The 22,501-nt window shown below is 34.3% G+C and overlaps 4 protein-coding genes and 1 long non-coding RNA gene across 5 annotated transcripts; 4 read left to right on the top strand and 1 right to left on the bottom strand.

The window, feature by feature from the left end:
- Positions 1-141: 141 nt before the first annotated feature.
- Positions 142-16,754, top strand: LOC132789849 (multidrug resistance protein homolog 65). Its single transcript, XM_060798141.1, is given in 12 exon segments — positions 142-766; positions 822-1,067; positions 1,683-1,854; positions 2,434-3,217; positions 3,271-3,371; positions 3,429-3,540; positions 5,100-5,820; positions 14,934-15,060; positions 15,062-15,495; positions 15,550-15,928; positions 15,988-16,344; positions 16,403-16,754. Coding segments are annotated over 12 exon segments (3,957 nt in total). The 5' UTR covers positions 142-443; the 3' UTR covers positions 16,604-16,754.
- Positions 16,755-16,977: 223 nt separating this feature from the next.
- LOC132789850 (uncharacterized) lies at positions 16,978-17,581 on the top strand. Its single transcript, XR_009632743.1, has 3 exons — positions 16,978-17,074; positions 17,133-17,298; positions 17,354-17,581. It is a non-coding gene; the product is annotated as an uncharacterized LOC132789850 (long non-coding RNA).
- A 185-nt stretch (positions 17,582-17,766) lies between these two features.
- LOC132790199 (uncharacterized) lies at positions 17,767-18,362 on the top strand. Its single transcript, XM_060798659.1, has 2 exons — positions 17,767-17,962; positions 18,024-18,362. The coding sequence occupies exons 1-2, from the start codon at positions 17,833-17,835 to the stop codon at positions 18,266-18,268; spliced, it is 375 nt and encodes a 124-aa protein (XP_060654642.1). The 5' UTR covers positions 17,767-17,832; the 3' UTR covers positions 18,269-18,362.
- Positions 18,363-18,440: 78 nt separating this feature from the next.
- On the top strand, positions 18,441-19,320 carry LOC132790201 (uncharacterized). The gene is made up of 2 exons (XM_060798660.1): positions 18,441-18,536; positions 18,606-19,320. Exons 1-2 carry the CDS (start codon positions 18,452-18,454, stop codon positions 18,887-18,889), a joined length of 369 nt encoding a protein of 122 aa, XP_060654643.1. The 5' UTR covers positions 18,441-18,451; the 3' UTR covers positions 18,890-19,320.
- An 804-nt stretch (positions 19,321-20,124) lies between these two features.
- On the bottom strand, positions 20,125-20,571 carry LOC132790202 (uncharacterized). The gene is made up of 2 exons (XM_060798661.1): positions 20,453-20,571; positions 20,125-20,367 (listed from the first exon to the last, which is right to left on the bottom strand). Exons 1-2 carry the CDS (start codon positions 20,484-20,486, stop codon positions 20,279-20,281), a joined length of 123 nt encoding a protein of 40 aa, XP_060654644.1. The 5' UTR covers positions 20,487-20,571; the 3' UTR covers positions 20,125-20,278.
- Positions 20,572-22,501: the final 1,930 nt, after the last annotated feature.

Genomic DNA, 22,501 nt, shown 5'->3' with positions numbered 1-22,501 from the left:
TAAAAACCAAAAAGACGAAAAAAATGAGAGAACCTCAAATGCTCTGGGAGCGTCGAAGAACATTTCATGCTCTCGACTCTTTTGGGCGATTTGAACATTAATAGAAGCCGAGAATTGATAAAAGACGAACCTCTCGGCGGCTGTCTGAACAGTTCGAGACAATATTTCAAACGGTGCGGTAGCCAAAAAATCTTCTCGTGCAGTGCAAAACCGCCAGTTCGAATTTATCAGTGCACTTCCATCGTAAAATAAAAAAAATCAAGAACCAACAAAAAAGTTGTAGTTACTTAAAACTGAACCCATCAACTTTCTTACTATCTTGACATAACTCCCAGTGCAGATCGCGTGTTGAGATTCGTTTTTGCGTCAGACGAATGCGATAACTATCAATTGACCCCTAGGGTAAGTGCTTATAGGCGAAACTTTCAACTCACGTCATTGCAATGACAGAGCCCAACATCAGCGCCGTGGCTGAGGCTGAGACGGTGGCCAATGAAACATATAACTACGTGGAGCCCAAGAAAGCCAAGGAGAAGGAACCCTCAATCAACACAGTCAGCTACACGCATCTCTTTCGCTATGTGGATGGCATCGATTATCTGCTCCTCTTTTGCGGCCTCATTGCTGCCATACTGCATGCCTTAGTGTTCCCCATTGCCATCATCATCTACAGCGAACTGGTGGCCATGTTCATCGACAGAAATATGGGCAATGGCACCAGCTCCACGACACATGGTCTGCCCTGGTTCGGTGGCGGCACACAACTGTAAGCCAGTTGAAATACTCCCAGGAAAAAGACTCTAAATATTCCCTTTCTCTAGTACCAATGCAACTCATGAGGAGAATATGCAAGAGCTGCGCAATGATAGCGTCGCCTTTGGTATTTTGATGACTTTGGATTCGCTGCTCATGCTTTTCTCTGGCATGACTTTTGTCAACATTTTCAACCATCTCGCTCTCAAGTTGACAGTGCGCATGCGGCGCGAGTTTTTCAAAGCAACCATCAGACAAGAAATTGGCTGGCATGATATGGCCAAGGATCAGAACTTTGCAGTGCGTATCACTGAGTAAGTAGGCAGCAAGCAATTAAGAGTTTCATCAATGGGTTTGATCCCATAAAAAAGTTAAATGGAAACTAAGGTCAAGACAAAAAAAAATCTGAATAAATTGTGAATAGGGTTGAACGGGGTTGTAATAAACTAACTAAATTAAAAATTATGAATGAAAGATATTTAAATTTATGTTTCTCTTAAAATATTATATAACATACAAAATATATATATATATAATTGACACAACATAGACCTATATATATATATATATATATATATATATATATATATATATATATATATATATATATTAATGAGCATCCTCTCAAATCAAAATATATAATTCATAATAAATGCCAGCTCAAGTCTCAGTCTACAAAATTTGGCAATAAATTCTATGATCCAAAAAAATACTTTATGTTATAATATCAATTAGGAAAATATTAATATGGTCGAATATTAATAATTCACTCTAAACAACAGAATGGAATTTGAAATCCATCTCAACTTGAATAGCGTAAGTCAAATAAAAAGATTTTTATTAGTGTTCATATGACTTAACAATTGATATAATTTCGTTAACATTCAATTTGAATCGTATTATTATAATTATTTCATCCTGTATTTCAGCAACATGGAGAAAATACGCACTGGCATGGCCGAAAATCTGGGACACTTTTTGACCATAATGTTTGATGTGGCCATCAGTGTGATCATCTCGTTTGTATATGGCTGGAAGTTGGCGTTGTCCATGTTCTTCTACATACCACTCACAATGGTGGTGAATGCTGTGGTTGCTCATGTGAGTATATAGTTTATACTTGCATAATGTCCTATAAAGCAGAACCATTTTTGCACAGTCCAAATATTTACATTTTAGCATTAAATCAAATATTGCAATCAATCAATTATTCTTACTCGAAAATAAGTATTTATAGCTCAAAAATTCCGTTAAGTAAAATCAATTTATTTTATTTTAGAAGACGAACGACATATAGTACAATTTTAACATAAATGGCAAGATAAGAAATCTTTCTCTATTAACTGCAACTATTTTAAATTGATGACTTTAAATTCGCATATCTCCACTGTGTAATTTATAATTGGAAAGGCCAAATCATTTATACAATTTAGTTAAGAAATTTTTGTCTATTCTCTTATTAAATTAAAGAGCAACTCTTCAAATTAAATATATTTCAAGTTGCAAATCACCACAATGAAATTTATGCAATTAAAATCAAGTAACCGGTCGTGTCAATAATTGCATGTTAATGTGTTTACCACACTTCCTTTAAATAATAATTATCATAACCGTTGCCTCCCAAAAACAATATCTCCTGTCCAACAATTCCTTGCTAATATTCTCTATTCTCTTTCACAGTACCAAAGCAAGCTAACGGCGAGGGAACAGAACTCCTATGTGAAAGCCAGTTCCGTGGTCGAGGAAGTTGTGGGTGCCATACGCACTGTGGTTGCCTTTGGTGGGGAGCGTTCCGAGTCCATGCGCTATGATAATCTGCTGAAGCCTGCACTCAAGGCGGGCAAGTGGAAGGGCGCCTTCTCGGGCCTCAGTGATACGGTGATGAAGGCCATGATGTTTATTGTGGGTGCTGGCGCCTTTTGGTATGGCGCCAATCTCATTTTGTACGATCGCAGACCTGAGGTGCCCATTCCGGATAGGGAATACACTCCTGCAGTTGTCATGATTGTCATCGCAGGCATTATTGTGGGCGCCAATCAACTCTCACGCACATCGCCCTTCCTCGAGACCTTTGCCATGGCTCGCGGTTCGGCGAGCGCCATTTACGATGTCATCGATCGTGTCTCGGCCATCGATCCGCTGTCTAAAGCGGGCAAAATCCTCAACAACGGTCTGAAAGGGAACATCGAATTTCGCGATGTATTCTTTCAGTATCCTGCACGCAAGGATATTATTGTTCTGAGGGGACTCAATGTCAAGGTTAAGCAGGGACAAACTGTTGCTTTAGTGGGCTCCTCGGGCTGTGGCAAGTCCACTTGCCTTCAGTTGTTGCAACGATTCTATGACCCGGTCTTTGGCCAAGTCTTTGTTGATGGCGAGGACGTGCGCAAATTCAATCTCAACTGGCTACGCTCCAACATCGCTGTGGTGGGTCAGGAGCCAGTCCTCTTCCAGGGCACAATTGGTGAGTCTCAATGAATATGTTAACATCTCGATTTGATAAATATTCCCTTCTAGGTGAAAACATACGTCATGGCAATCCGCAGGCTACGCAAAGGGAAGTCGAAGAAGCTGCAAAAGCAGCGAATGCTCACAACTTTATCATTGCTTTGGATAATGTAAGATTCATTGATTTACTATGAATACTGACATGCAATAAAAGCATTTTCATTAAGGGCTACGATACGCATATTAGTGAGAAAGGCGTGCAGCTCTCCGGCGGACAACGTCAGCGCATTGCCATTGCCAGAGCTCTGATACAAAAGCCAACAATACTTTTATTAGATGGTGAGTATTATTTTAGATGGTTTGGCTTCAATTGCCAAATAGTTTATTATTTTATTTCGTTTAGTACATATTCTAGTCCCGAAGCTTATAACTTATACAACATAAAACATTATTGCTTTCGTTTTTAATTTATTTTTAAGCGCTTAAAGACTTTCTCATTTGATTTCGCTATTCATTAACGAAGCAATACCCACTTGTCACGAGTAGTCCGTGTTGAGTGAGGATATGTTACGGTCATGAAACATTCAGCTGTTGGTAAGCCACACGCCAAAAAGGCTAAAACGACAAAAAATATTAACGATTTGAACTGCATTTTTTCGGAATTGAAGTGACTCTTGTGACTTCAACAAAGCTCGCTTTTATAGTTAACGAAATTACGTATTCGCGGAATTCGCGGAACAAATTTAAAAGTGAATTAGATATACCAAATAACATATATTAATTCGTAGATTCCATTATGTAAACTTCAGACATTTTTTCTTCCCCTAATAATGAATAACTAATACACCACAATCTAAATTTCAAATCAAACTATTAAGAGACAAGATTATTATGATTTTGTGTCAAATAACATAGTTTATTTTTTTATTCAAATCACCAGAAATATGAATAGAGCCAAAGATACTTTTATTAGAATATACTTTTTATTAAACGGTGAGTAGTCAAGAGAATTTTAAAACTTACCAAACGCAAAGATTAAGGTAAGAAAAATAAATATATATTATACTTAAATTGTTCATAAAAATTAACGCATCCTAGAATAATACTTAAACGAGATAATATCAAGTTGTTTTAAATTTGTTTAAGTTTCTTTTAAATTTTTGCCATCCATCTCGGAAAGTAAAAAAAATCGAATATCAAGAGTATGTAAATATAATAGCTTAACAACAATTTTTATGAATTGTGATAATTTGGTTGCGATTAGATACAAATTTTAGTTACTTTAGAAAATATTTGGTATGCTTTGGTTGACAATCTGGTTTATTTTGTATATCGATATACCATATTTTTTTCCTGAATCAAATCATTTATAGTATTTAATTGAAATCATTTATAGATGATTTATTCAAATTTGCATAGCACCATAACATATAGCCTTCGGTATGTTTTAGTATTTTTCAATTAGTATTTATCAATTAGCCCGCTACCGAAACTCCGCTTCAATTAAGTCAATGGTATATTTTAAATGTCAATATTACCAAATATAGCCTTTGGTATATTTGAGTATTTTTTTAGTATATGTATATGGTACATTTTAAAAATAATACCGCACCCCTAAATAGAAATAATCAAGCGAAATTGATGTAAATTTCATTTAAATAAAATTAGATTACTGTATAATTCTAGGGAATTTAGTTTATAAAAGAAGTTGACAGAAATCCTAATCACATAAAAATAAAATTGCTGCGCTTCGATACTGGCAAGCAAGAAGTGAATTATACATCAAGGTTTAGAAGGATAAGTTGAAACTTATAAGTCTAGTTACTAAAGTAATAGCTGGAGAGTCTTGTATAATATAAGTTACACTTTACGCACACTACAGTACTAACTGCTTACAGAGGCCACCTCCGCACTGGACTATCACTCCGAGAAGCTGGTGCAAGCTGCCCTGGACAAGGCGTGCAAGGGACGCACCACACTGGTGGTGTCACATCGTTTATCCGCCATTCGGCATGCGGATCAGATTGTTTACATTGAGAACGGCAAAGCAGTGGAGCAGGGCACACACGAGGAGCTCATGAAGCTCTCGGGATACTATCACAAAATGGTGACAGCGCATGAATACGATGACAAGGCTGATGAGCTACTCAATGAGAGCGTCGTGCACCAGCCAAACGAGCGCAAAAAGTCCCATGATGCTGAAGACCTGCCCAACCCAATGTTGACTGCAATCGATAAGAATGTGGAGTTTCAAATGAAGCGCTTGAATGGCGACGTCAATCCGTCGAAACAACTTGAGACTGATACTGCGAAGCACACAAAGAGCACCAGCTATCCACGTACATTCCTGCGCATCCTGGGCTGGGCTCGACCCGAATGGGGTTTCCTCATCATTGGCACCATTTGTGCCGGACTCTTTGGCTGCACCATGCCCGCCTTTTCCGTTGTGCTCGCCGAGCTTTATGCCTCGCTGGCCGAGACCTCAGACGAAGCTGTGCTGGCTCACAGCTCATCCATGTCCATAGTCAGTGTAGTGATTGGCATCTGTGCCGGCATCTTTTGCTTCGTGCAGACCTTCTTCTATAATCTAGCCGGAGTGTGGCTTACATCTCGCATGCGGTAAGTTATCCCAATTAATTAACTTCAATTTCAATTTAAGCTTTTACCATTTATTCGGAGATTTATGAATGTTCTTTATTTACTATTTAGCGATTGTCCAAATAGTTTATTATATTTTTTCAATTAGTATATGTTCTAGTCCCGAATTTAAGAACTTAAACAAGATTACACATTATTGCTATTGTTTTTTTTTTTTTATTTTGAAGTGCTTAAAGACTTTCTAATTAATTTAATGGTTTCCGTTAACGACGACCATTCAGAGTAGGACGGGGACGTGTTAAGGTGCGCCCGCATACAATTGTTGGTAAGGCACACACTAACAAGGCTATAACGGCAAGAAGAATTGATGATTTTAACTGCATCTTTACTGAATTGGAGTGACTCTTGTGCTTTAGTTTAGCTGGTTTTTATAGTCAAAGAATTTACATAAGAAGGCATGAGCAGAGCCAATTCATAAGTCAATTAGATATGCCAATTAACATGCTTTAGATTTCATTATGTATACCTTCTATAAAGAATAATCGTGCTAAGGTCAGGAATAAAATCTTGAATCTATATTGTTTGTATTTCAAAATTTAACCAATTAGGTTTATTCATAAATCGAGATCGAAATCTAGATTGCCCAATCTTGATAATCGTGTTTCAAGAATAGAAAAATCGAAAAATGTAATCAAGATTGCAACATTTCAAATCAATATCAAATGATATAGATTAATTATAGATTTGATATACTTGGTACATGATTGATTATGACTCAAATGAAAAAAACTTAGTTCAACATTATATTCTTGTTTCAATAATAGCTAAATCTTAATAATGAACCAAAAAGTCAAAATCTTAACTCAAGATCAAATAATCTTAAACTTAGATTGTTTAAAACAAAAAAAAAATTATTACGTGCTTCTTTATCCATTTATGTATGTTGTTTTTCTTTTTTTAATATTAGTTTACAATTATAACACCCATTTCTTATATGCGAACCGACTTTAACCCAAGACTATAGTCATTTTACTTTATTTTTTCTCAAATAAAGATTAAGCAATACGAATATCAAATCAAACTATTACTATATGCAAATATTCTGACTCTTTTAGAACTTAAACAAGTTTCTGCATTGTTGCTATTGTTTTTTTATTTATTTTGAAGTGCTTAAAGACTTTTCCATTAATTTAATGATTTCCATTCACTAGGACGGGGAAATGGTCGGGTGACGCCGCATTCAATTGTTGGTAAGCCACACGCCAATAAGGCTATAACGGCAAGAAGAATTGATGATTTTAACTGCATCTTTACTGAATTGAAGTGACTCTTGTGCTTCAGTGTAACTGGCTTTTATAGTCAAAGAATTTACATAAGAAGGCATGAGCAGAGCCAATTCATAAGTCAATTAGATATGCCAATTAACATGCTTTAGATTTCATTATGTATACCTTTTTATCTTTTTATGTATGTTTTTTTTCTTGTTTTAATATTAGCTTACAATTATAACACCCATTTCTTATATACGAACCGACTTCAACCCAAGGCTATAGTCATTTTACTTTATACGAATATCAAATCGAACTATTAGGATATGCAAATAATCTGACTCTTTTGGAACTTAAACAAGATTACACATCGTTGCTATTGTTTTTTATTTATTTTGAAATATTTAAAGACTCTCATTAATATAATGGTTCACGAGAAGGACGAAGTGTTACCCATGCTGGTTTGATGTAGCCGCATACAGTTGTTGGTAAACCACACACTAAAAAGGCTATAGCAGCAAGAAAAATTGATGATTTTAAATGCATCTTTACTGAATTGAAGTGACTCTTGTGCTTCAGTGTAACTAGCTTTTATAGTCAAAGAATTTACATAAGAGGGCATGAGCAGAGCCAATTCATAAGTCAATTAGATATGCCAATTAACATGCTTTAGATTTCATTATGTACACCTTCTATAAACAATAAACATGCTGAAATCAAGAATAAAATCTTGAATCTATATTGTTTGTATTTCAAAATTTAATCCAGAAGGTTAATTCATAAATCAAGATCGAAAATCTAGATTGCCAAGTCTTCATAATCCTGTTTCAAGAATAGAAAAATCGAAAAATGTAATCAAGATTGCAAAATTTTAAATCAAGATCAAATGATATAGATTAATTCTAGATTGATCTTGATTATGACTCAAATGCGAAGATGAAACAATCTTAATTTAAGATTATATTCTTGTTTCAAGAATAAAAAATCTTAATAATGAACCAAAAAACCAAAATCTTTAATTAAGATCAAATAATCTTAAATTTAGGTTGTTTAAAATAAACCAAAAAAATGTATACGTGCTTTTTTATCTATTTATGTATGTTGTTTTTCATTTTTAATATTAGTTTACAATTATAACACCTATTTCTTATATACGAACCGACTTCAACCCAAGGCTATAGTCATTTTACTTTATTTTTCTCAAATAACGATTGAGCAATAGGTATATCAAATCAAACTATTAGGATATGCAAATATTCTGACTCTTTTAGAACTTAAACAAGTTTCTGCAATGTTTTTACTATTTTTTATTTATTTTGAAGTACTTAAAGACTTTCTCATTAATTTATTTGTTTCCGTTAACGACGACCATACTGAGTAGGATCTATCAATCCTGGTTTGGTGAAGCCGCGTACAGCTGTTGCTAAGCCACACGGCAATAAGGCTATAACGGCAAGAAGAATTGATGATTTTAACTGCATCTTTACTGAATTAAAGTGACTTTTGTGCTTTAGTGTAACTGGCTTTTATAGTCAAAGAATTTACATAAGAAGACAAGAGCAGAGCCAATTCATAAGTCAATTAGATATGCCAATTAACATGCTTTAGATTTCATTATGTACACATTCTTTAAACAATAAACGTGCTAGAATCAAGAATAAAATCTTGAATATATATTGTTTGTATTTCAAAATTAAACCAAGAAGGTTTATTCATAAATCAAGATCGAAACAAACTATTACTATATGCAAATATTCTGACTCTTTTAGAACTTAAACAAGTTTCTGCATTGTTGCTATTGTTTTTTCATTTATTTTGAAGTGCTTAAAGACTTTTTCATTAATTTAATGATTTCCATTCACTAGGACGGGGAAATGGTCGGGTGACGCCGCATTCCGTTGTTGGTAAACCACACACTAAAAAGGCTATAACGGCAAGAAGAATTGATGATTTTAACTGCATTTTACTGAATTGAAGTGACTCTTGTGCTTCAGTGTAGCTGGCTTTTATAGTCAAAGAATTTACATAAGAAGGCATAAGCAGAGCCAATTCATAAGTCAATTAGATATGCCAATTAACATGCTTTAGATTTCATTATGTACACATTCTTTAAACAATAAACGTGCTAGAATCAAGAATAAAATCTTGAATATATATTGTTTGTATTTCAAAATTTAACCAAGAAGGTTTATTCATAAATCAAGATCGAAAATCTAGATTGCCCAATCTTGAAATTCAAGATTATAATCTTGTTTCAAGAATAGGTAAATCTTAAAAATAAACCAAAAAGTCAAGATCTTAACTCAAGATCAAATAATCTTAAATTTAGATTGTTTAAAATAAACCCAAAAAATTATTACGTGCTTTTTTATCCATTTATGTATGTTGTTTTTCTGCGAACTGACTTCAACCCAAGACTATAGTCATTTTACTTTATTTTTTCCCAAATAAAGATTAAGCAATACGAATATCATATTAAACTATTCGGATGTGCCAATTAAAATTTTGTATTTTTCAACTACTCAAATCGTCAGAAATGTGTATAGATTTTTCCAGAAGTTAAACGAGATTCCACATATCATATATTATTTATTAAATGCTTTAGTTTTAATTTCTACGGAACCAATTAGGACGAAGAGTCGGTGAATAGCTGGGAATTTGATTGGAACATTCTGCTGTTAGTAATCCATTCGCAAGAACAGCCAAAACGGCAAGAAGACTTATAGACTTGAACTGCATCTTTTCGGAAATAAAATGACTCTTGTGCTTTAACGAAGCGGGCTTTTATAGTCAACGAAATTACATAAAGCGCTGGCGGAACAAATTCAAAAGTAAATTAGAAATACCAAAAATATATATTAATTCGCAGATTTCATTATGTAAACTTAAAAAAAAAATTTTTTTTCCATTACAATGAATAAGTAATAAAACTCAATCTAAATCTTAAATCAAACTATTAAGAGATACGATTATTACGATTTTGTGTAAAAAAAACATTTATTTTCATTTTTCAATTATTCAAATCATCAGAAATGTGAAGAAGAAGACATTTCACATTCTATATTTTATTTATTAAATGATTTAGTGTTAACGTTTTACAATGATTGGAGAGGGGGTAGGCAGAGGGGCCAAAAAGGCTAAAGCGCCAAGAAGAACAAACGATTTGAACTGCATCTTCTCGGAATTAAATTAACTATAGTGCTTTAAAAAAGCTGACTTTTATAGTCAACAAAATTTCCTAAGAAGGCATTCGCGAAACAAATTCATAAATAAATTAGATATGCCAAATAACATACTCTAATTTGCAGTTCTCATTATGTACACCTTTTTTATTATTAGTAACTTTACCATTTCTCCCCCTAATATGAATAAGTAATAAAAGCCAATATAAATCTCAAATCAAACTATTAAGATTTCTAAGGCTCTGTGTCAAATAAAATATTTTATGTTGCAAGTATTCAAATCACGAGAAATATGAATAGATTTGTCCAGAATTCCAAGTTCTACTTTTTAATTATTAAATGATTACATTTTAACGTTTTACATAGATAGGAAAGGGGGTAGGCAGAGGGACCATAGCACATTCAGCTGCTGGTAAGCCAAAGGCCAAAAAGGCTAAAACGGGAAGAAGAACTAAAGACTTGATCTGAATCTTTTCGGATTTAAAGTGACTCTTCCTTTTTTCCATAACAATGAATTAGTAATAAAACTCAATCTAAATCTTAAATCAAACTATTAAGAGATACGATTATTACGATTTTGTGTAAATAAAAAAAGCATTTATTTTTATTTTTCAATTATTAAAATCATCAGAAATCTGAATAGATTTTTTCAGAAGACATTCACATTCTATATTTTATTTATTAAATGATTTAGTGTTAACGTTTAGTTAACGTTTTTTTACATAGATTGGAAAGTGGGTAGGATAATGCACCATAATACATTCAGCTGTTGGTAAGCCGAAGGCCAAAAAGGCTACAACGGCAAGAAGAACTAAAGACTTGATCTGCATCTTTTCGGAATTAAAGTGACTCTTGTGCTTTAGAGAAGCTGTTTTTTATAGTCAACAAAATTACATAAGAAGGCGTTCGCGGAACAAATTCAAAAATAAATTAGATATACCAAATAGCATATATTAATTCGCCGATTTTATTATGTAAACTTCAAACATGATTCCTTTTTTTCCATAACAATGAATAAGTAATAAAACTCAATTTAAATCGTTAATCAAACTATTAAGAAATATGATTATTACGATTTTGTGTAAAAAAAAAAACATTTAAATTATTCAAATCATCAGAAATATGAATAGATTTTTTCAAATGACATTTCACATTCCATATTTTATTTATTAAATGATTTTGTGTTAACGTTTTACATAGATTGGAAAGGCGTTAGGCAGAGGGGCCAAAATGGCTAAAGCTCCAAGAAGAACAAACGATCTGAACTGCATCTTCTCGGAATTAAAATAACTATAGTGCTTTAAAAAAGCTGGCTTTTATAGTCAACAAAATTTCATAAGAAGACATTCGCGGAACAAATTCATAAATAAATTTAGATATGCCAAATAACATACTTTAATTTGTAGTTCTCATTATGTACACCTTTTTTATTATTAGTAACTTTACCATTTCTCCCCCTAATATGAATAAGTAATAAAAGCCAAGACTCTGTGTCAAACAAAATATTTTATTTTGCAAGTATTCAAATTACTAGAAATATGAATAGATTTGTCCAAAATTCCAAGTTATACATTTTAATTATTAAATACTCTATTTGGATAGATTGGATAGAGGGTAGGTAGAGGGAACATAGCAGATTCAACTGTTGGTAAGCCACTCGCCAAAAAGGCTAAAACAGCAAGAAGAAACAAACGTTTTGAACTGCATCTTGTCGGAAATAAATTAACTATAGTGCTTTAAAATAGCTGACTTTTATAGTCAACAAAATTACATAAAAAGGCATTTGCGGAACAAATTCATAAGTATATTAAATATGCCAATTAACACACTTTAATTCGCAGATTTTATTATGTAAACCTTTTGTAAAAATGTTTTATTATTTTTTCCACAAGATTGTTTGTGTTTTTGTTTGTTTTTTTCCAATTCAATAAGAATATCAAACAAACACTATAAGGATATGCAATTTTTATGATTCTGCGACAATTGAAAATATTTATTTTGCAAATTCTCAAATATCTAAAAATGTGAATACAATATTTCACATTCCATATTTTAATTTTGCGTTTGTTTTAACGTTCAGAACGCAAGAAGAATAAACGTTTTGAACTGCATCTTTTCGGAATTAAAGTGACTATAGTGCTTCAACAAATCTGGTTTTTATAGTCAACAAAATTACTTAAATTCAGAAGTATGTTACATCAGATATGTCAATTAACACACTTTAATTCACAGATTTCATTCCTTTTGTAAAAATTCATTATTATTAGTCCACATTTTTCACAAATAATGATTAAGCAATTAAAGCCAATTAGAATATCAAACAAACAGTATAAGGATATGCGTTTTTTATGATTCTGTGACAATTGAAAATGTTTATTTTGCAAATACTCAAATTTCTAAAAATGTGAATACAATATTTCACATTCCATATTTTATTTATTAAATGCTTTTGGTTTAACGTTTAGACAAGGTTTGTGTAAATTGGAAAGAGTGTTGTCCTTCCTTTCCAAATGACACATTCAGTTGGTGGTAAGCCAAATGCCAAAAACGCTAAACCGGCAAGAAAAATTAATGATTTTAACTGCATATTGAATTGAAGTGATTATAGTGCTTCAACAATGTTGGCTTTTATTGTCAACAAATATAAATAAAAAGGCATTCGCGGAACAAATTCATAAATGAATTAGATATGCCAAATAACATACTTCAATTCGCATATGTTATTATGTAAAACAATGATTAAGCAATGAAAGTCAATAAGAATATTAAACAAACACTATGCGATTTTTTGACTCTTTGTCAATTAAAAATGTTTATTTTGCGAATGCTCAAATCTCCAGAAATGTTAATACCAATAGCCAAAAAGTCTAAACCGGCAAGAAAAGCTAATTTCAACTGCATATTTTCCAAATTGTAGAGACTCTTGTGCTTCAACGTAGTTGGCTTTTATGGCCAACGAAATGACATAAGAAGGCTTTTGTGGAACAGATTCATAAGTGAATTGGATATGCCAAATAGAACACTTTAATTCGTACATTTCATTATGAACACCTGTAAAATTGTATTGTTATTTGTAGTTTTAGTTTATATACCCAATTACGATTAGGCTGCTGTCAACACGAACTAGAATAGAATATACGATTAATTTGTTTTTATCAATTATAAATTTGAGTTTGCAAATATTCAAATTCCCAGAAATGTGAGTCGATCTGTCTGGAATATTTTTAACGTAATATACCGAATATAGGATTTAGGTATATTGTAGTATTTTTCAGTACATTAAGTTGGTATATTTTTATAATGATAACGCACTGAGTTGACTTTGTTTTGAAAATGGGTAACATGTTTGTACTTTAAGTACAGAAACAATTTCTGTTGAGACATCATGTATTTTGAATCGATTGTTGTCTTCACTGCTCTATACAGAAAGTATTTGATTTTTCAAAATAAGTAGAAAAAGTGTATTTCATTAGCTATTATTTTCATACTTCTTATCATTTGTGGCATGTCTTATTTAGATTATGTGGCAGCAAAAAAGGTCAAACAAAATGACAGTCAACAGAAAAATTATTTTCCTATCTATCATTGGCTTGTCCTCATGGCAACCCTAAGAAAATATTTTTGAATCCTTAAACGTTAAATATATTTTATTCATTTATTTTCTTTTGCAAGTACTCAAATCGCAAGAAATGTGAGGAGCTCTTATTCAGAAACTAAACACGATCTCACCTTACATATTTTATTTATTAAAAATTATAGATTTAAGGTTTAGCCCCTCCAAGTAGGGTGATAAGTCTGTGGATATTGGGGAGGCGTTGGTCTGGTATTCCAACATTCTGCTGATGGTAAGCCAAACGCCAACAAGGCTAAGGCGGCAAGAAGAGCTAACGACTTCAACTGCATCTTTTCTGTGATACACTTTTGTGCTATATCGAGACTTTTATAATCAACAAAATTACGTAAGATGACTTTCGTATAGCAAATTCTTTAATGAATTAGATACACCAATTATTTATCAGGCATATCACAGAAATTTCAATTGATTAGACTATACATGAACTTTTTATACCCTCTACCCATAGGGTAGAAGGGTATTATAACTTTGTGCCGGCAGGAAATGTATGTAACAGGTAGAATGAGGCATCTCCGACCCTATAAAGTATATATATTCTTGATCAGCGTCAAAAGCCGAGACGATCTAGCCATGTCCGTCTGTCCGTCTATCCGTATGAAACACTGGATCTCAAGACTATAAGAGATAGAGCTATAATTTTTTTTTTTCGACAGCATTTGTTATTGCGAATTTTGGTATGTACAATAATTACTATAGTAGTTATGATTCCTGAAAATTTGGTTGCGATCAGATACAAATTGTCGAAGTTATTAAAGAAATACTTTTGTATGGGCACAAACGCCTACTTGCTAGGGGTCTGAGTTGCTTTGGCTGACAATCTGGTATATTGTGCCGTCTATGGTATATTTTGAATGCGGTACTACATCGATATACCAAATATTCAATTTGGTATATTCTTAGTATTTTTGCAGTATATTCGGTATATTTTGAGAAAAATACCGCAAAATATATTTCTTTTAATCAAAATGGGTAGCGGGTATCTCACAGTCGAGTACACTCGACTGTAGCTTTCTTACTTGTTTTTATTGGCTTTGCTTTTCTCCCTTTTAGATCGACGACCTTTGCCTCCATTATGAAACAGGAAATGGGCTGGTTTGATGAAAAGGAGAACAGTGTAGGAGCGCTCTCGGCTCGCCTCTCTGGCGATGCAGCAAGTGTCCAAGGCGCCATCGGATTCCCCCCTCAGCAATATTATACAGGCGCTGACCAATTTTATATGCAGCTTTTCCATAGCATTTTCCTACTCATGGGAGCTGGCATTGGTCTGTTTGAGCACAGCGCCGTTTATGATCGGATCGATTGTGTTCGAGGCGAAGTTTAGCGAAAAGTCCGCCATGAAAGAGAAGAATGTGCTAGAGGAAACGAGTCGCATTGCAACCGAGACGATAGCCCAAATTAGAACAGTGGCCGCATTGCGTAGGGAGGAGGAGCTGATCAAGGTCTACGATGAGGAAGTTGATCGCTATCAACAGCAGATCAAAAAGCGGTTAAGGTGGCGTGGATTGGTCAACTCAATGGGCACGACTTTGATGTTTTTCGGCTATGCGGTGACCTTGACTTATGGCGGTTTTATGTGCGCCGAAGGTCGCATCATATTCCCAGTGATCATGAAGTGCGTACGAAGATAAACTAATGTTGACTTTTTAATAAGTTGTATTGCTTTTAGAATTGCCAATACGATGCTGTATGGATTGTTCATATTGGCTCAATCCTTGGCCTTCACACCTGCCTTTAATGCAGCTCTGCTTTCGGCCACACGCATGTATGAAATGATAGATCGTCAGCCACTGATTCAATCACCAAATATTGTGGAGCCAAATGGCAATCGTAATGGAGTCTTTAAGACGAATGCTCTGCAACAAGGTGTCAGTTACCGCGGACTTAACTTTGCGTATCCCTCGCGACCCGATTACTCAGTGCTGCAGGACTTTAATTTGGATGTGCTGCAGGGACAAACAGTGGCGCTTGTTGGCGCCTCCGGTTCGGGCAAATCCACGTGTGTGCAGCTTCTGATGCGTTACTACGATCCCGATGAGGGCAAGATAGTAAGTTTCGCTACTCGATAAATACACTTCACAATTTTTAATTACATTCGCTTCCTTAGCTCATTGATCAGGAGAGCATACACCAGGACATGGAACTTAAGACGCTGCGTCGTCGCTTAGGCATTGTTTCACAAGAGCCTTCGCTCTTTGAGAAAACCATTGCGGAGAATATTGGCTACGGTGACACCTCACGCTATGTGCCCATGCAGCAGATTATTGAGGCGGCTAAAATGGCCAATGCCCATGACTTTATCATGTCACTGCCTGCGCAATATGAAACCATGTTGGGCGCCAAGGGTACACAGCTCTCGGGCGGACAAAAGCAACGCATTGCCATTGCACGAGCCATGGTGCGAAATCCCAAGATACTTCTGCTGGACGAAGCCACCTCTGCGCTGGACTTACAAAGCGAAAGAGTAAGTTAAAGTACAGCTAAAATAAATCTATTATCTCTATTCCGTTTGTGTTTTCTAGGTGGTACAACAAGCGCTTGATTCCGCTTGCTCTGGTCGTACCTGCATTGTGATTGCTCATCGACTGTCGACTGTGCAGAATGCGAACATTATTTGTGTGATTCAATCCGGTCGCATTGTAGAGCAAGGCACACATTCCCAGCTGCTGGCGAAGAATGGCATTTATGCCAAATTGTATCGCAGTCAATCGAAAACCAAATAACGCGCATAAGTATGCAACAGTATTTTCACAAATGTCATAGCCCAGACAAAAACCTATGCGCATAAAAGTATACTACAATTTTAGGTACAATATATTTGTAAAGAACAATGTATAATAAAGACGTCATAGAAACTGCCCTAAATACAGTGAAGATCGCTTAAATTAAATTATTAATAAAAAAGAAATTCGTGCCACACAAAATTAAAAATTCAGACAAAATTGCTTTTTAATTCTGTTGGGTGTATAAAATTTGCGAGCTTTGCTAGAAATGCCTCAGTCTATTTGATCAATGAAGTTCCGCTAATGGTTTTATCTTATCACCCATTATTATTTACTTGAGAGCAATTAGTTTTTCCGCTTGAACATTATTATGCAGACACTTTAGTGCCGCATTGCGTTCTATGAAGTTCGCTTGTCTTTGCACAATGAATATTCATTTAATAGGTGCTTTAATTTTAAGTCTCTGCTGCTGTAAGTAAACTCGATATTATCAATTAAACAGTTAAGTCAAGTAATTTATTCACTGTAGTAAAAGCGGACGCAGACACAATAGTCAAAGTTTGCCCTTTGGAGAGCTCTTGCCTTAATGTGACTGAAAAAAGTGCAGTCTGTGCGTACGATGAGAAAAAAAAGCTGTATTCGGAAATACGCTTCAATATGCCACTTGAAAATTTTCAGTTGTCTTCAGAATATAGGTATTATAATCCCTCGATATTAACTGCTCTTATAAAAAGTGACTTTTTCGTATAGAGATCGACGACTATAGTGAAATCTATTGCACGATGGAGACATATTTATGCGAGGAATCTCCCGAATACGAACGTTGGACAATTTTCTTTGGCCACGAGAAAGATCGATAACACCTATGACGTTGGATGGTGAAATAGGTGTGAGAGCAATTATAATATAATACGATGATAAAACACCCCCCAAAATCCAAAAAGTATTAAATAAAGCGCTGCAGACGGCGATCAATTAAGTGAATTGGTGTGTTTGTCCGTGACGTCAAACGTATTTGCCCAAATAATCAGATTCAGCGTGAGACAAAATGACGCCTCGAGCCCCTTTTCCTCATTACTCTTTAGCATTTAGTTTCGCATGGGTTGTGAGCCAATAGCCACGAGCTGGGGTCTGCTCGGTTCGGATCTGGTCTGGTCTGGTCTTCTGGTCTTCTCAATGGGGCTGATAGCTCTCGCGTAGGCAGGGCACTCAGTAGTATATAAAATCTTATGATTCTGCTCAAACTTTCGCAGTTTATCCGATTAAAGCAACTGAGACAAACGGGGATTTTTTTTTCGTATTTCGTTCGTCTGCTTTTTCGTTTCACCCGTTCAACGATGTGCCTGCTACTTTTGCTTGGTTAGTCTTGGAGAGGTCAAACTTGACGTCTAAAGCAACGATTGATAACTTTTATTTGTAGCTCTATGCGTGGGCATGATCGGCGCTCGACCTTTGACCTCAACGGAACAACCATCACAAGGACGCCATCCCGATTGGCCCGGAGTACCCGATGAACGCTTGGCCGATGCTGAAGTGGATAACGCCTACGAGTTGTTCAAGTGGCAAACCGAACCATCGACAAGTGTGAAAAATTCTAAAGTCGATATGGGGTCAATAAATCGTGCAATGACTAATGAACTACAAGCCAAGCTCAATAATGCCTAACGCTTATTTTGTGTTGCTTACGTACTTTAGTATTAAATAAGTTGTTTAGAGAAAAAAATAAATACAAAAAATTGGAAAATAAAACAACAACTATTTTGGTGAAACGTGCAATTCGCTGGTTCCTATTAAATTCCGTCAAAAATCACGTAGATTGTCATATAAAGTTCGTTGTCGCACTCTGAGATGCATTCAGTTTACTTTACGCTCCAAGTATTGACAATGTTTCTAGCCAAGTTCTTATCAGTCTTGCTTATCGCTTGTGCCCTGGGTATGTGTGTCAAATGTTTATGTTTGTTAGTGCTATAAATTGGCTTAATACGTTAAACTCCTTTTGCAGCACAAGCTTTGCCACAGGATGATTTTAGCAGTGAAGATGATCGTATTAATGAAATCAGCGCCGAACTCGGCCGTAAACTGATCTTGCCCAACGTTGATCGTCTTTTCAGCAGTGCCGAGGATCGGGAGTCAACAAAACAACGCGAATCCCCATCGAATAACATCAATAGAAAGGTGACAGAGACCACGAAGAGTTCGAAGCATGCTCATGGCATGATCACATCGATGCTCAGCTTCGTTAGCAGTGTACTTAATTTTGGCAAGACAATTATACGTAATGAATAATAAAGTTATTTTAAGAATGTACAATTAAATGTTGTTAATTATGTTAATTATATGATGTATTTCTTGATTTTTAGGAAGATTTTGTGTTTTTCAGTTGTTATTGCATATTTGTAAATCATTTATTTTTAATAATTGCAAAAATTATCGAAAGTTATTGAAGAGTTATATAATGCTCATTTCTGTAAGTTTTTTTTAATATTTTTTGAGAAAAAAGTTAAATAGATAATAAGATAAATTGTTAACAAATTTTGTGGCTTTCAGAAGAAGAACTTTGACGTTAAAAGGCTCAAGATTGTCTCTCTTTTTGGTCTATTAATAATTTTTAACGTCTAGAAGATATTGCTATTATTAAACATTAAAAATAATTATTCATTTTATAATCAATTCTATTCTAATTATCGACAACTTATGAAATATTGGATATTTATGATTGATGTATCAAAATTAAAAAAAATAACAGTCTAGACATTAATTAATGATGCACGTGCCGAAGATCGGTCTTTTTCCGAGAATTAAAATATTTAATTTTCTGAATAATTATTAAGTTTCATTCAAATTACCAGCTCTCAACAAAATATTGAAGATTTTTAATTGATATATACAAAGAAAAAAAGCATATTAAAAATAGATTACCTTTAGTCTGCTAGATAATTTAAAAAAATAAAGATCGATCTTCTCCCTATATTTTTATAATTTAATAACCGTTTCATTCAATTTACAAACTAGCGACAATTGACATTGTGAAGCAATTAGATAGAAACTTGGACAAAGTTTTTCCAATTTGTTATATGTTGTTAAATGTTATAAGAGGGAAGCGCAGGGTAAGCAAACTAAAAGTGTTACAGCTAATAAACACTGTTTGAAAAACAAAAATAATTTGTTTATTTTGTTTGTTTTGTTTTAAAAATTGTAAAGCTTAAAACGAACCTCGTAACAAGCCAGATATTAATTTCATTCTTAATTATAGTTATTTCGGACATTAACATAAGATTACATGTCCAACAAAAAATTGCCAAATTCTCGAAAACAGAAATCGAAAGCCATTAATAGTGGCAGTAACTGTTGATTGTGCAACGGTGCAACAGTGCTCAATAAGCTGTTTTGTGGCAGCCACCCGATGAACAAGGTTAGGCTTGCAACAGAGAGCGCGGCAAGCGGCAAACGTGTTCACACTTAGTTTAGTTTCCTTTAAAAGCGGTTTTCAAACGAAGTTATCAAAGAAATTCGAGCAACACTTTGGAAATACAAACAAAAGATTTAATTAACATCTCGCTAAAATGGATTTTATGTTGATTGTACATAAAAGTTTTATGTTATGCATATGGAGGGGTTTGTTGATGTGCACAGGTACGTAAGGTAAATACTACGAATATATTTCTAGGTTCTTAACTAATTCGCCTCGAGTAAATGATATTTAAACATCTTGTTAAGTGAATTCATGTTCTGGGACAGCTCATTGCAGACACGCACAACGCAGCCTTTGTTTTTATTACACATGGAAATAGAGAATTATAATACAAATACAGATGCGGATAGAGAAACTATATTGTATGCCACACTAACCCACTAGATATTTGATCACTTTCAACAGCACCATGACGAGAACTGCGTCGATGCACACGCGACGAGACTTAGAACCAAATTGAACGCCAAATCAAAAGCACAACTGCGAATAAATAAATGAAACGCCTCGCAACCAGGTGAGCGACTCGAACGCCAGCTGCGCTGCACAGTGGTACAGTAATTGAATGCAGTCAAGCAAAAAAAGTAAACAAACAAACTGTTTGCAAATAGCAGTTTGCTATATGTCAAGCAATAAATAAACCTTGTTCAATGCAAAAATAAAATATTATATAAAAACACTTATGGGATTATATTTTCCTATTCAGTTTTTTTACTTTATGGAAATCAAGTTGTAAAATAAGAAAATGTTATTACCAACTAATAAAAAAAACCTTTTCAAGGGCCTAGATAAAATGAGCACAACAGTTTTTATATTTATTAAACTAACAACTTAATATAGGAGATGTACGAAAACAAAACTACTGAAAAATTAGCTAAGCTCAAATATCTAATTTTTTGATTGTGGAACTTTTTTATTCAACTTCCACAATCAAAAAAAAGTATAATCTTATATAAAGACGCTATAACCCATTTATTAAATGGCAGTTTTAATTATTAAACAAATTTGTAAACCTTGAATTTGCAAATAAATCATAATTACTTCAAAAAAAAACTTAAGACACCATTTTTAAAAAATCATTTTAACAAAATAATTACGAATCAAAAACTAAGCTATGTGTAAACATATCAAAGAAGAATATTATCATTTATCGTTCGCAACAAATACGAAATAAAACTAAATATTTAATAATAATAAAAAGTATGCTTATTATCTGAACGATACATATTGAACGATACAATTTGAGCGATAAGTAGTCAACGCTATGGTTCGAATATGTTAAATTGACCGTTAATATTCAAAGTTAAATTTCAAAGCGAACTTACCATTTTCGTAGCTTGCAGCCCACTGTTACAGCTAAGCGGACATGATAAATCAAGAACTTCACGTTGATGTTGCAATCGAAGTGTCTATCGTATGTGAACAGTCTACACACAAACACACATACGCGCGAATAATTCCAAAATACATTGTAAACACTTGTGTATGTGTGGTTATAAGCATATTTTATTTGATTTGCATTTTTTCGGCAGGCACTTAAAACGTTCGTCGTTTGCGTCTGCGTGAATTGCAAGAAACAGCATCAACAGTTTAAGCTTCTCAGCATTGGCATTACGATCTAACGATCGGCAACGACGACAACGCGTCGGCAATAAATGCAACAACAACAAGCAATAAACGAAAACGATGCTTATTACGTCATGAGAACTCGTTTGCATCCATGGAGCAACAACAACAGCAGCAGCAACAGTGGCGTGCAGCGACTCCACAGTGTGGCTAAATTGAGGCCAAAATTCGTCTTTATCAGTGCGATTATTTTTGTCATTGCAAAGAGTTCCATTGGCTGCGCTTACAACCAGTTTCCTCTTTAAGAAACAATAACAACAACAACGCGGCAACGTTGTCAACACTGTGCCGCCAAATCAACTTTGCCGTCGATGTGCATTGGTCATGAATTTTACAGTTGGTTTTTTTGATCGTGATTTTCAGCTACGACGCCAGTTGCTTAGGTTATTTAATAGCACTAGCAATAAACTTCAAGTTTTTTAGTTTTTTTGGCTCTACAGTGATTGTAGGTTGAGTTTAGTTTCGATTTTTTTTGTTGGTCAAGCCTCAACGAGAATTGACTATTCAAGCCGATATTCACCTTCGCATGAAGTTATTTCGCACAGACACCATGCACAATATCCAATTAATTTCGACAGCTTTCGGTTTAGTAAGCGCACGTTACGAGCAGCCTTCTAATGCCTAGTAAATAACATTAAATATATTTTAATTTGGAATAACTACGTTTAATTTCCGTTTCAATTTTCACTTTGCGAAGTGCCAAAAAAGAAAGCGAGCGAATCAACTGATTCCATAGCTTGTAATCGCTTCGGAATATCGATATACACCAAAATAAATCGATGCTGTTATTACATTTGCCTATT

This window comes from Drosophila nasuta, chromosome 3, assembly GCF_023558535.2.
Source record: "Drosophila nasuta strain 15112-1781.00 chromosome 3, ASM2355853v1, whole genome shotgun sequence".
Taxonomy (NCBI): Eukaryota; Metazoa; Arthropoda; class Insecta; order Diptera; family Drosophilidae; genus Drosophila; species Drosophila nasuta.
Note: the sequence above shows the minus strand (reverse complement) of the source record. Positions and strands in the feature narration are given on the sequence as shown.